The 15,215-nt window shown below is 29.4% G+C and overlaps 1 protein-coding gene across 2 annotated transcripts in view; it reads right to left on the minus strand.

The window, feature by feature from the left end:
• Positions 1-11,547: 11,547 nt before the first annotated feature.
• LOC129907088 (protein Wnt-4) overlaps positions 11,548-15,215 on the minus strand; it is a 63,440-nt gene continuing 59,772 nt past the window's right edge. For both annotated transcript variants that reach the window (XM_055983143.1, XM_055983144.1), the window contains 3 exons: positions 12,260-12,758; positions 11,971-12,195; positions 11,548-11,890 (listed from right to left, as the gene is read on the minus strand). In XM_055983143.1, the coding sequence (XP_055839118.1) occupies positions 11,648-11,890; positions 11,971-12,195; positions 12,260-12,758 (967 nt within the window). In that variant the 3' untranslated portion in view covers positions 11,548-11,647. The remainder of the gene's footprint in view (positions 11,891-11,970; positions 12,196-12,259; positions 12,759-15,215) is intronic.

Raw genomic sequence — 15,215 nt, forward strand, 5'->3', positions numbered from 1 at the left:
ATTTGTTTTTCTGATTAATAAATGGAATGTGTGTGTGATTGCCGAAATTATATTTGTTAATCATCCCTAATTAATCAAGATATCAATAAGCTATAGTTTTTTGCATTGCTCACGTGTTTTCTAGGAGAATAATAATATTGATATTAAGAAGCGTGTTTTTTTTGCCAAAGCTAGCCGCAATAGAATATCCACAAATATCAAGACCTATATAACAAAATGTATATGCAATCACCAAGAGAATGGAAGACGTAAACTTTTACACTTCGTCAAAATTCTATCCGCACTTGCAACTTTTAGTTTCTCAACTGTTTGGTTTCAAAAATGAAACACATGATCTTGGCCCTATTGCACCAGCCACTTTGCATTTTGCAACTTTGCAAAATAATACTTTTCTGTAAAGAAAAAGTGCAAAGTGTTTCACCAAAAATTAAATGTTCCCCACTTTGAACTTTGCAATTTTTGATTTTGCGGGCGTTGCACCAACTAAAAATGGAACTTTGCGTAATTTGAAAATTTGCAAAGTAAAGCAGTAAATAATTTCAACTTCTTTTCGTTGTTAAAAAAAGGTTGAAATCTTCTTTTTTTTTTACTAAAACAACGATATCTTTTGGCTGTAGGTACTTTACTTTATCATTTGTTGTTTTTTTTTTTTTGGAACATAGTTCTTAAACTCCTTTTGAAGTGTCAAAAAGTCACGATTCGTAACTTTTTCCAACTCACTTCCATGATATGAGTTTAGTGTGTTGATCTGTGAAATTAGAAAGATGTTTGGTTTTCAAGACAATTCAAACATTTTTATTTCTTTTATGAAGCAGCGGAAAAATTATATTAAAATGGAATTTTTGAAATTTTATTCATTGTAAAAAGAACACAACTAATTCTAACAATGATACTTCAACTTGTTTTCACATACTAACCATATAGTTAAACATTCAAAATAGTTAATTAATCCTTATTTCAAAAGTTATTCTTAATCACTTCCGTAACTTTTGTTATACACTTAATCTTCAAAAAGTCGTTCAAAGTGATTCATTTTAAATTATAATTTAATATACCCGAACTTTACACAAGAAATGGCCATCCGCATATGAAATTTTGTCTTTGCATATTATTGCAAAAATTTGCAGAATTTAAAATGAAGAGTGCAAAGTTTTTTTGTTTGGTGCAACAATATCAATGAATTCTTTGCAAATTGGCAAAACTTTGCACTTTTCGGAAAAGTACTTTGTGCTTTGCAAATTTGTGGTTGGTGTAACAAAATTTGCAAAGAAGGAATTTTTGTTTTACTTAAAAAAAAAATAATTTCCTCTTTGCAAATTGGAGTTTGGTGCAACAGAATTTGCAAACTTAAAGTGCAAAGTTGCAAAATGCAAAGTGGTTGGTGCAATAAGGCCTTTGTTGGTGTAGATTATACAAAAATATGGGTTACATTTTACATATGAGGCAACACCAAAATTTTATTTAAATTAACGCTTTGTCGGTACACGGGGGCGAATTTGGGAGGACAAAAATAAAAAAAAAATTTCAAAAAAGTGGTCACAAAAAGTCTCTTTATGAGGTTAAAAATATTTTTTTTTTTCGGAATTGAGAATACAATATTCGAATTCTTCGGAAAATTCTTCACCAATTTCATATATGATTCTCTATAAAATATTGAGACCGAAAAAAGTTCTAACGACATGAAAAAGTATAAACCAAATTCGCACCCGTGTGCCTATCACGTCATAAAAAAGAGAATGTATTACATATTTAAGTCTAATACAAAATTTATTGAAATTTTAATTTTTTTGTATTAAAAAAGTAAAAGACGTTTTCTTTTCTTTTTCTTTTTTATTATTTTTAATTATTTTAAGTATTTTCTTTCTTACTTTTTACTTGCGATATAGGTACTATATATCAAGTTATGCATTCGTACAAAAAAAAAAAGTTGAGATAACATTTTTCCATGACATTACGATGGTAGACAATGCCAAAAAAGTGGGTCCCGGAAGTCCGTCTGTCTGTCTGTCAGTCTGTCAGTCTGTCAGTCTGTCAGTCTGTCAGTCTGTCAGTCTGTCAGTCTGTCAGTCTGTCAGTCTGTCAGTCTGTCAGTCTGTCAGTCTGTCAGTCTGTCAGTCTGTCAGTCTGTCAGTCTGTCAGTCTGTCAGTCTGTCAGTCTGTCAGTCTGTCAGTCTGTCAGTCTGTCAGTCTGTCAGTCTGTCAGTCTGTCTGTCAGTCTGTCTGTATGAGGAGCTACAGCCTAAACGGATGAACCGATTGATGTCAAACCTGGTATGCAGCGTTATTTGGCGACTCTCCAGAGGGGTTTTTGGAATTAATTTTTTTGGACCAAAAATAACGGTACTTGTCATATACCGATTTTAGTAAAATTGAAATATCTCAAAAACGGCTCTAACGATTTTGTTTAAAAAATTCAAATGTTAGTTTAAAGTTAAGGTCTATCTTCTAATAAAAAAAATTTTTTTTGAAAATCATTATTAACGGTACCTGCCATAGAACCGTTTTTTTCAAATCCGATTATCTCCAAAACTGCTTATTCGATTTCAACGAAGAAGCATTTATATAATTTAAATATAAGCCAAAAATAAAATTTTGAAAAAAATAATTTTTGGATTTTTAAAAAAATTTTGAAAATTTTTTTTTTGAAAAATCAAATTTTCGAAAACGGGACATTTAATTTTTTTGAAATTTTGTTTTTAGATGTTGATTAGTGATTTCTACAAAATGGCATACCAATTTTATTTTTAAACTTTTTTTCCAAAAAATTATTTATAATAAATTAGTTTTTTAAAAAACGGCTCTAACGATTTTGAAAAATTTTTTTCTAAAAATGCATGTTAATATATCAATTAAAACTGCATACTTCTTTTGGAGGGCAATTTAATTTCAGATATTATTTTATTTTTTTTTTAAAACGAATTTTATTTTTTTCCAAATTTTTATATAAAAATTCTTAAAAATTTAAGCAACTTTAACTCTAAGAGCAAGTTCGTGCGACCCCAGTCGTGCATTTTATTTTAAAATGAAACAGAATATTTCTGAAAGCGATAATTTATCATTAATATAATAATGGTGATATTATTATTTTATTTTTTTTTTTTCACAAACTATGTGAATGGAGTGAATTCTTATTGCCGATCAAATTTTGTCAGTAATTCAAACTTCAAAATAGTGCAAATTCAGATTTTTTTTTATTTTCTATCAGAAAAAAGGTTACAAAATGCATATTTCCAAACCAAAAGAGTAATATAAAGGTACTTTTACAGGAAATGTATTTCTTTTTTTAAATTGGATTCCGCTAACCGCTAACGGTTTTTAATACAATTTGATTAAAATTTGTTTTCTTGTATTTTGCCGCACTGCGAAAGTGCGAAAATTCAATTCAAAATTAAAAATAAACTATTAGAGATACAAAAATCTTCTATAGCCCATTTGAAAGATAATAATCTAAAGTTGAATACATTTGAAGGATTTTAAAAAAATTCCATCTCTTAATAGGGTAAATAGGGGTAAAACAAAATTGCAAAAAATTGGCTATTTTCTATACGCGACAATGTATAGAGTTGAATTTTTTTTAATCGATAGATAAATTTATTAAAAAACTGACAATGGATTTGAAAAAAAATTCATTTTATTTTTTTAAATTTTTCGCTGTGTTCAAAAAATCTCAATCTTATAGAACATGTAGTCTATGACTGTGCGCATATATGTGCAAAAAATTGGTATTTTAAAATGATTTTTGACCGAATTGGTCTAGATCAAATACAAATGAAAGGTGAAATTATGAGCTTTCACGTGATTTGGTTGTCATTGAAAAAAAATTGATTCAATAGCGAAGGAAGATAAAAGTATGTTTTCTTTTGCTTTTTTTGATGAAAATTGATCGAGTTCAAAAAATTCTCGCTCTTTTTGTAGATGTCTAATAGACATGATCGATATATATATTTTGAGCTGAAGCAATAAGCTTTCAGGTGGTATAAAATCTATTATAGGTTGTTTTATAAAAAAAATGGATTTTTTCACTTTTTTCATAAGAAAAAAAATTTTTTTAATACTTTTTTCACATTGTAAAAATTTAAAAATGATTTTATTCTTGAAAAGAAATGTTTGGCTTTTTTTGTAAGCTTTTAAAATAAAAAAATTAATATAATGAGAAAAGAAAAAAGGTAATTTTTTTTAGTTTTTTCTTGTAAATTATGATTGTTTGAAATAAATAAACGCGTCAATTAACTCATTTCAAACAATAGCACACAACCTGTTTTCTTACGACGACGTTATCACGTAAAATCATAGTCCGTAAACAGGCTTTACAGACAACCTCTTTTTTTATTTTTTGTGTTTGTTACCTCATAACTTTAGACTGAGTGAACCAATTTTGATAATTCTTTTTGTAAGCTTTTGGAAAGCTGGTGGCTACAATGTGGCCCATTTTAATTTCGTTCAGTTCTGGCCATAGGAACTATTAGAAAAACCATAAAACCCAGTTTCCATCCATGGAAGTAGGTTTTGTTTTTTGATAAAAAAGATTATTTGTTCTTTGCCTTTCCAAAACTAATTTTTGTTTTTTACAATTTTTTTACTTTGCTTCTACTTTAGTTAGAAAAATTGAATCTTTTTTTTCGAGTTATCAATATCAATAAATAAAATTTGATGATCATTGTAGGTAATACGTGTTACTGAAAATCAGTTAATCTGCCGGTAGAAAAACGAAGATAACTCAAAATCTTTCAAAAAGAATTTGAACAAACTAAAATAAATCTGTCACAATTCCATTTTTAGTCTATAGCAAAATAAAGTCTTGCTCTATGTGCTCTCCCACACGAAATGCCTTTTTGTGTTTAACTGAGCTTAAATTAAGAACCTAAAATTGCCACTTATAACTGACTACATCAGCTGTATAGATTTTTTTTTTTAATTTTTTGAAGAAAGTTATTACACCATAGACATTGTCACGTACTTAACTCATAATATCCATTATATATACTGATTTTGAAATGTGCTCTTTTCATTCGCAGACTCACATTCTTAAAAAGAATTCAACAAATTTCACGGACAGATTTTATGATCTTTTATTTACAAGTACAATATCTTATACGTTTCAAGAATATACTTAGCCTTAACTTACGTACGTTCAAGTCTATAATATTATTATTGATTTTTTTTAGAGACTCAAGTATACTGCATTACATCAAAGAATTACCCTGGAAAAGACATGATTCTATTGTTTTTAATTCATGTCAGGGTGATACAATGTCTTTGTACTTGACCCTGCTTCTGACCTGGCAATGAAGAATTTTATATTGTTGTTAATATTTATAAAAAGGGCAAAGGAGGTGTTTTAAAATATCTATTGTTTTAAGATATCAAGTATAACAATAGGCAACGTGTCTCTAAATAGACAATTAGTCACTTTGAAATTATAAATACAGTATTTAAGATAATAACGAATGAAATTTTGAAGATAAAAATTCAAAAAAAATAACTATAAGGTTGTTTTAAACCAACCTCCTCAACAATGGTTAAGGTAAAACAAAGGAATTGGGTCAACAAATCTTAACGTAGCAAAGGGTTTTAAATGTTTCATATACATTATATGTTGGTATCTCTTTTAAATACTGTCGTTTTGTTAGATATAAATGCTCAATAGTGAAACTTAATGCATAAAATGAAACATAAAACATCATTTTCAATTTTCCAAAAGGTTTAAATGTAATTGCTTTGGGCGTCACATCGACAAGATACAAAGAATCCACTACCTATACATCAAACTAAAAACTTTTTCTATAAATACATTATTTAGCGGTATAAAACAATAAAACCGGAGTTAAGTAATTTAATAACAAAATTTAATAGTAACGAACGTACTACATTCATAAAATGAAATACAAAACCCATTTAGTTGCGGAAGTAATCAACGACATCATTGTCAATTGTACTTGAACTCATCAATAATAACAAAAACAAGCTTACATTGCACTTTATCATTATTAATTTTTGTTTACATTGTGAATGTTCTTCATTAACAATTAAGTCTAATAGAAAAAGTACGATGGTCTAATTTCATGTGGAAAATATTCTTTTCAAAAAAAAATAATGATTTTTTGATATGCTATATTCTGGTCATCATAAAAACCTGCCTTCTTCAGCAATATATTGCCTACTGGTAAATTGGTCCACGTGGCCACTTTAAGAGCTAAAGAAAATTTATAAGTGGAAGTAAAAGATGACTATCATTAGCTTAGTCATACGAAAACCAAAATTTTTCTGGTTCGCATCCTGGCACGATTGGCGTAGTAAAATACATCGTCAAATAAAAGCTAATGTTATCAACTTTATAAATTGAAAAGCATCCCGTTTAAAGGTTAAAAGCGACAATCTTAATGTTTTACTTGCGATATAGGTACTACAGTCAAACTTCTTTATAACGAACCTTCAAGGGAACAAAAAATTGCTTCGTTATAAAGAAGTTTTATAAAAAATTCGTTATATAGAAAATTTATTTTTTAATACTGCATGTGTTCTTTTAAAATAATATGGTACAAAAAAGAACTCATCTTAAGGAAATTTATTCATTTATATTTTTTAGTTAAAACATATCAACTTTGAAATTGAACATGCACATGAATCATAACTTTAAAATTTTTAGTTAATTCTTTAACATTGTTGATAGTGTACTAAACGACACATCAAATTTTTCAGCCACATACTTTTCTTTTCTCCACTTTTAATTTTATCAATATTCTCTCATAGCGAAATAGCCTTGTGATTGGCTAACTTAAAATGTAAACTCAAACGAACGATTTCATGCATCCAAACATACATACATACAATAACTTTAAGAAAATTCTTGCCAAAACGAGGAGTTCCCTTTTAAAACTCTGTATACAAATCTAGTGAGCTTTTTTTCAAATTTGAAAATTGACATTTCGTTATAAAGAAACGAATTTGCTCTTGGCTCAAAAAAAATTAGTTCTTTATAAAGAGAATTTCGTTATAGGGAACTTCGTTATAAAGAAACTAATTCGTATGGAATGTTTTTTAAGGGGAAGGGGAACGAAATGAAATTCGCTATAGAGAAAATTACGTTATAAAGAAGTTCGTTATAAAGAAGTTTGACTGTATATATCAAGTTATGCATTCGTACAAAAAAAAAAAGTTGAGATAACATTTTTAAATGACATTACGATGGTAGAGAATGCCAAAAAAGTGGGTCCCGGAAGTCCGTCTGTCTGTCTGTACAAGGAGCTACAGCCTAAACGGATGGACCGATTGACTTCAAACTTGGTATGTAGCGTTATTTGGCGACTTTCCAGAGGGGTTTTTGGAATTAATTTTTTTGGACTAATAATAACAGTACTTGTCATATACCGATTTTAGTAAAATTTAAATATCTTAAAAACGGCTCCAACGATTTTGTTTAAAAAATTCAAATATTAGTTTTAAGCTAAGGTCTATCTTCTAATGAAAAGTATTTTTTGGAAAATCATTATTAACGGTACCTGCCATAGAACCGTTTTTTTTTTCAAATCCGAATAACTCCGGAATTGCTTATTCGATTTCAACGAAACTCTTTGTTAGGAAGCATTTATACAATTTAAATATAAACCAACAAACAAATTTCCAAAAAAATAATTTTTGGATTAAAAAAAAAAAATTGATTTTTTTTTGAAAAATCAAATTTTCGAAAACTGGACATTGAATCTTTTGAAATTTTGTTTTTAGATGTTGATTAGTGATTTCTACGAAATGGCATACCAATTTTATTTTAAAACATTTTTTCCAAAAAATTATTTTTCTAAAAAACTGCTCTAACGATTTTGAAAATTTTTTTTCTAAAAAATTAACATATCAATCAAAACTGAATACTTGTTTTGGAGGGCAATTTTATTATTTTTTTTCCAAATTTCTATATAAAAAGTCTTAAAAATTTAAGCAACTTTAACTCTAAGAGCAAGTTCGTGCGACCCAGTCGTGCATTTTATTTTTTACCACACAATGTCTTTTGTTAGTTCCTGGCATACAAGTTTTTTAAGCTATTGGTTGATAGTTTTTTCTAACCATACAAACCATTGAGATGCACAATAATTAATGATCTTTACCAAGCCAATTGTGCCAGGGTGCAGATGGAAATACCTGTGGATTTTTTTCTGGGAAGTTTTTTTTTTCAATTAATTGAAATAAACAAGTAGGTATTCGTTGAAAGAATATTAAGTCGAAATCTGGATTCAGTTTGTATTTAATGGATCACAGAGAAAAATATGACCCGCTAAAAACTAACAGATTGCCATATTGTTTTACCGTCCATACATTTCATAAGGAAATCTTATTAAAATCAACGATTAATAAGGTTTTTTTAAGGAGATTTCTTATTATTTTTATAGAGAAAATCTTATTAAAATTTCACTGAAAAGTTGATTTTTTTTTGCAACTTAGCACTAGAACAAAAATCGCGATCAATATTTTCATGGCAGGTTGGTTCAGGTGGTAAGGTGGGCGACTAATGATTTGAAGTCTCCAGTTCGATTCCCAGCCTGGTCATCGTTTTTTTTATTTTTTTGCAGATTTCAAAACAATTAGGAAAACCCGATTGTTTTTTTAATAAGGTTTCCTTCTTGGATGAAAACCATAGAGAAATCTTATTGTTTTTGTTCTATTTTATGTGGTCTATTTTTCTCTGTGATTGAAGGTTTAATATCTCTTTATAAAATATCAGTTTAAGAAAAATAAAACAGTTCTGAAATAAAAAAAAATCGAAATAACAAAATCTCGAATTTCAAGAAACTTCTGGAAACCATCGTAACCGAAGTTTATTCTGTAATATTTGAGCAAAAAAAAAAAACAAAAACCAATAGTACTCAATTCAACAAATGTCAAACTCAAAGAGGTGTGGTAAGGAAAGTGAATTTTTTTAAGAAAGTCCATAAAGAGTCCTCTTTGGATAAATTGGATTGAAAAATAAACACGTATACGCAACAGTGAACGTACACGTATTCTCCAAATCAACTATATTATTAAATAGTCAATTTTAACTATAAATAGTCAATAATGACTATTTAATTAGTACAGGTAAAATAGTTCATAAAATCAACAAATAAAAAAAATTGTTACACTCATGAAACTTGGCTAAAAGTTTGCTTTTGGGATAAGAACCAAGAATAAAAAAAGTCTATAAAAAAAGTTGGGTGGAAGGGTGTTTTTTCGTGGACAAAAGGATATGACACATGTTTTTAAGGTATTTTTTGATGCTGAATCTAACGACATAAAAATCCTCAACAGGTAAAATATAACCGAAACCCATGTGAAAAACATGCTACACTGATGAAATTCGGGATGAATTTTTTAGGTAAAGCAGGGACAAAGGATTCAAAAATTTCTTAAAAATATTTTTGGTGAAAGGGTGGTTTTTTGATGGGTTGAGTTATGTGAGAGAAAGTTATGATTATAGCTGATTTAAATTTTATTAATTTTTAAAGGTTGGTGAAAAACTTTTGGTTGGTATAGGAATTAAGAATCAATGAAAATTGGTAAAAATGTTTCATTTATAACAGAAACCAAGAACCCAAACAGTCTATATAAATATTTTAGGTGAAAGGGTATTTTTTTTTTTTTTTTGGGTAATACCCCACGGTGAATAGATTAATTTTGCTTTGATTCAGCTGGATAATAGGTATATTAATCTGATATAATGAAGTTTCGATTTCGAAAGTTACGCTTCACTCACAGGTAGGGGCTAATTGTATCGATGTTTATACTAGAAATTACGAAAATCCAAACTTAATTCTTATGCATTTAAATAAATAGATTTTATTTGATTATTTCTAAGCTCAGACAATGATAATTTAAGTATAGAAATAGAAAACTAAAACTGTATGCCTTTAAATAAGAATTGAGTTGGGAACTGCTATTATTTTCATATGCTTAAAATTAAACGTTAGCGCCCGATTTTGGTCTAGAATAGTATTATATCTAGAACAGTATATCGAGGTATTTCACTTAACATCATTTTACCCCCACTTGATGAGAAACACATTTTGACTTACAATAATTTTAAGTTGAACCAATTCACAGAACAGGTCATAATAGCTCATTTATTTAATAATTTTATTTTCGACTAATTTTATAATCGGTCATGATTCATGAATCTCAAAACGAGTTAAATGTAAATAGTTAAAACCGAACCAAATTTTCAAGATATCGATATGATAAGAGCACTTCTAAATTAATAAATTAACTTTAAAGCAAAAACGGCGCTTTGTAAATGAATATCTTAAAAAACTATAAAATTTCGTTTTAACAAGCTGAACTTGGAAACTACAAAATCACTTTTAGATGATTTTTTCGCTTTGCATCAATTAAATAAAATGCACGACTGGGTCGCACTTACCTACTTGCTCTTTCAGTTCAAATCAAACTTATGTTAGTTAACTCCTAGATTATAAGAGCTGCCTCTAAATATAGATTTTAAAGAAATTTTGATGATGTAGGATTGTAGGGGAAAGCCGACATGGAGGGCAAATTTTTAATTTTTAAATTTTAATATCAAAATAATATTTTTATTATTAAGATGATATTTAAATATTACATTTTTGATTTTTTTTTTTATATTTTATTATCAATTTATCATATCAATTTTTCATTCCAAATTAATGAAAATATTAAATAAAAAACTCTTAATTTGTACTAATTTAAAGGCGCTTTGTGTTTTTTTCGAAGTAAAATATATGATATGCTGAGAAAATTTTATCGGCAATAAGATTTTATTTCACATAGTTTGGGAGAAAATAACAAAACAATTATATCACCTATAATAGGAAAAATAATATCACCACTATTTTATAAAGAATATTCACTTTTAGTACTGTTTTGAAAAAAGAAAGAATAAAATAATAAAAAAGAAAAAGAAAGAAATATCATTATAATAAACTGAAACGTAAAATCTAGTCAACATTGTATTTTAATTGTCGAAGTGAAATTTTGATTATCCACCTAAAATTAAAAAATGTCAAAATGATATGATAATCATATCAAAATTGATATTTTAATTGTTGGGCGAGTTTTGTCACTCAAAAATGTTAATTTGATAGCTGTTATTATCAATTTTTTCTTTTTCAGTGTAATACTAATCCGTACAGTAAAAACAGTCTTACTCTTATTATTAGGTTCTAAATTGTTCAAAACTCAACTAATTTACTACATTTACTACCAAAAAAAATTACGTATACACCACAGTGACCATAATATTGTTTTCTCTTTCTCTAGAGTGGTAGCCAGTATTTTGTAACAACTGTAAACATAGAAATGAATCAGATTTATTTATAGTTTTCACAAAAAAAGGGTTTTGCGTCTTTCAGGTAGATACGGGGTTTCAGGGTTTGTACACATCGATAGTCTAACATTTTCTTCTTTTAATCATTTGGGCAGATTCGGCCAAGATTAGTTTCCTATACTTTAAAAAAACCATAACTTTAAATTAAGGTAGAGATGATGTTATTTGTTGTTAATCCTTCTTAAACTTTTCTTTGAAAAATAAAACAACCATTCTGGGAAATTTACGGTTTTTTTGTTGTGTTGTTTGTATTATGAAAATTATTTTCTGTATAATATATAGATTCTTGTCGTTAGGAATGAAAATACAATAAAAAAAGAATTATTTACAAAAGTATCTATCCTCGTAGCGTTGACAATAGTCACATATAAGTTGGCAGCAGCGTCCGTTATTAAATCGGCATCGACACTTCTCCACTTGTTTGAAAACGCGCGTTGTATAGCCACGTCCGCAGCACAGATTCGCACAATTATCTGGATGCAAGCATTGGCGATCTTTGGTCACCGAACAGTATGTTGGTGATGTTTCCAAATAGTATAAAGTTGTATATTGTGATTGTTGTTGCTAAAAAATTATTTTAAAATTATTTTTATTTAATTTTAATTATAAAAAATTTAAGAAAATTTAAGAAAAATTAAACAAACTTTTTTTCGCTTTGGCTTTTTCATTCGACTACTTGGTGCCTCTCTTCGCATTGTTCTAATATTTGGAGCCTTTCGGACGGCTGTGTTATACTTTTGCCTCAATAAGCCTGCAGTTGCATTGAAATCGGATAGCTTCTTCCAACAGGTCTTCATTGAACATGAACCGGAGACTCCATGGCACTTGCATTTGTCCTTCATCAAGGACGAAACAGCCTCTATACCAACCTTTAAAGGAAAAAACAAAATTATTCAAAAAAGAGGTCCTAAAATGTCATAATATTTATCATACCTCTGAATCATGACGCAATATCTCTGAGACCTCATCTCCATCACCTCCACGCAAATCTAGAAAACTACGGGTGACCCTTTTTCCATGCTTAAGATTGTCATTGCAGCCACCCCATTGAAAGTCCTGACTAGCTTTGTTTTGTTTCCTTGGACCGCAACTACATTTTGTCATTCGACCCTCGGCACAGGCCCTAGCTATGGAGTGCGTCATAGCAGCTGCCGTTAGAGCATGGACGAACGCTGTTTCTTTGTAGAGCTTTTTGAATATATTTCGTTTGCCACGTATTTCAATTGAACAATTCCAACGGTCGTAACGGAATTGGTCTTCGCAGTGTGTTATCGCCAATCTTCTAGCTTCCCGAATTGTGTCCGGCAGGCCGAATTCTTTGCGACATTGATGATTTTGACGTCGTGTAGCTACCATATACCTGCAGGGACCCGGCACTTGTCCATTTGAGCTGAACACTGCCATAACGGTGTGTTCCGATATAAAATGTTCACTAAAAGAAGGAAAAAACAAACACAATTTTTTTCATTTTTTAAATTTTATAACGTAACGAGTATTTAAATCAATGGCTCTCAAACTTTTTAAATGGTAAGGCAAAAAGGTATGGGTTTTTGCTAAGAAAAGTTTATCAAAAGTCGGATAACATGGGATAAGGGGCATGTCTGTACTAAATAGATGTGGTGAATTTGACTTTAGGTTTGTGTCTTTGATAAATAGGTTATTAATATATGCCAGCAAGCAGCAGATGACGCAGCGAGCGAGTTGAAATAATTTTAAATATTTTGATGAAGTTAACGTATTCTGAGTATTTTTTTAAGAATTAAAAAATATATAGGTAGACAAGACTTGACTATTTCCTTTTAAAGAAATTGGCTATTTAATATGGATTTGAAAAATCAAAAAGTGAGAGTTGTAGTAACACCAAAGTTGTAAACTTTTTTATAAAATTTGATAGATAAATTGTCAAAAAGTTCAACAAGTAGCTCAAAAATTAGTTGTTTATCGTTTTGGTATAATTAGTATATTGCACTTTGCTTTTAAGTTTTAAATGGATGGAGAAGCACATTTTTTAGACAGCAGTTTACCCAAAATTCATACAATAATCTGGTAGTGTTTTTAGAATTTTCACACTAAAGCCTTAAAGTTGTGCCAAATTTTATAATTTTCGTCAAGAAATGGTGATGAAATTGATTTTTTACCCTTTGAAATCTATAAAACGTCCCATTGTGTGACATTGGAGAATAAATTTAAGAAGCAAGCCAATGTTGAAAACTTGCGAAAATCTATTTTTTTTACACGCAGTACCTAACTATTAACTATGTACGAAGTAGTAACTTCTGCTAGCAAAGTAATGCCCGACATTGGTAAAAAATTGAGAATCACGATTTGGAACGCACAAAGTTGCAAATCCAGAGATGACGAAGTGGACATCTTGTGCGTTCAAAAACGAAGAAAAGCATGATTCTAAAAAGGAACAAACGGAGACATCCTCAACCTCATCGAAAAGATAAGAGCGAAGGATAAAAAAAGTCTGTACAAAAAAGTTGGGTGGAAAGGTGTTTTTTTCGCGGACAATAGGGAGGGGGTGAAGGTAAAAAATATAGTGAAAAAAATTGTTTGTCGAATATCATCATAATGACACATGTTTTTAAGGTATTTTTTGATGCTGAATCTATTGATATATAAATAAAATAAATACAATTGCTCAGAAAAGTTAAGGGTGCTTGTTTTTTGACTTGAACAGGTAAAATAAAATCAAAACCCGTGTGAAAAACATGATACACTGATGAAATTTGGGATGAAGGTTTTGGATAAATCAGGCATAGGTAAAGTATTCATAAAGTTGTTAAAAATATTTTTGGTGAAAGGGTGGATTTTTTGATGGATTGAGTTATGTGTGAGATAATTATCATAACAGCAGATATAAATTTTGTTAATTTTTCAAACTTGGTGAAAAAGTTTTGTTTGTTATAAGAACTAAGAATCTAAAGAGTCTACAAAATCATCTTGAGTGAAAGGGTGTCTTTTTTTAAAGAAATGATGAAATTCGGAATTAGTACCACAAAAACTGTTACAAAAATGTTAAACCAACGAAAATTGGTAAACATTTGTACCAAGTTTTTATAACAGAAACCAAGCATTTAAGCATTCTTTACAAATATTTTAGGTGAAAGGGTGTTTTTTTTTGGGAAATAAGGGAAATCCGCGATAAGTCAGATAAAATCAATGGTATAAAAGGTAGGTACCCTTACGAAATTTATTAAAAACGTTGTCCTTTTAATGGGAATTACGAATTAAATAAGTTTTTACATTTTTTTCATGTGAAAGGGTGTTTTTTAGGTGTAGAGAAAATGTGGGTATATTGAAAAAAGTAAGTAATCATGCGCGTAGGAAGGGGGAGGGGGGTCGTGGGTGGGCCAGACCCACCCTAGAAAAATCGACAGAACCTGTACTACGATGGCCCTTCTTAGTAAAACCGGCAGTTATTAAGTAATAATAATGAGACCCAATTGAAATTCAGCAATTATGTTACTTTTGAGATTAGAAACAAGAATCTGAAGTGCCTATAAGAATATCATGGTGTTTTTATGGTTGAAAAACAAAAATTAATGGGCTACCCTACTAATAATTTTGCTTCTATAATGCTTTACAGAAGCAACAATTGCATCTGTAAAGCTTTATAGAACCAAAATTGTTTGTCGGGTACCGTTATGAAATTTGTTCCATCTTGAACTCCCTCCCTTCCGTGAGGGAGTAGTCCGACTGCCAAAATCACTATTTAAGGAATATTTTAACTCTTATTGATTCACCGTACTCCCATACTCTATTCTCTTCTTATGCTCCCCTAGAAAATTGAAAAAAAAAATGTTACGCATACACCACAGTGAACCTCCTTTATATATTTTTTTTTACTTGTACTATAGGGTTTAATCAAAACCAAAACTACGGC

Source organism: Episyrphus balteatus, chromosome 1 (genome assembly GCF_945859705.1).
Source record: "Episyrphus balteatus chromosome 1, idEpiBalt1.1, whole genome shotgun sequence".
NCBI classification, from domain to species: Eukaryota; Metazoa; Arthropoda; class Insecta; order Diptera; family Syrphidae; genus Episyrphus; species Episyrphus balteatus.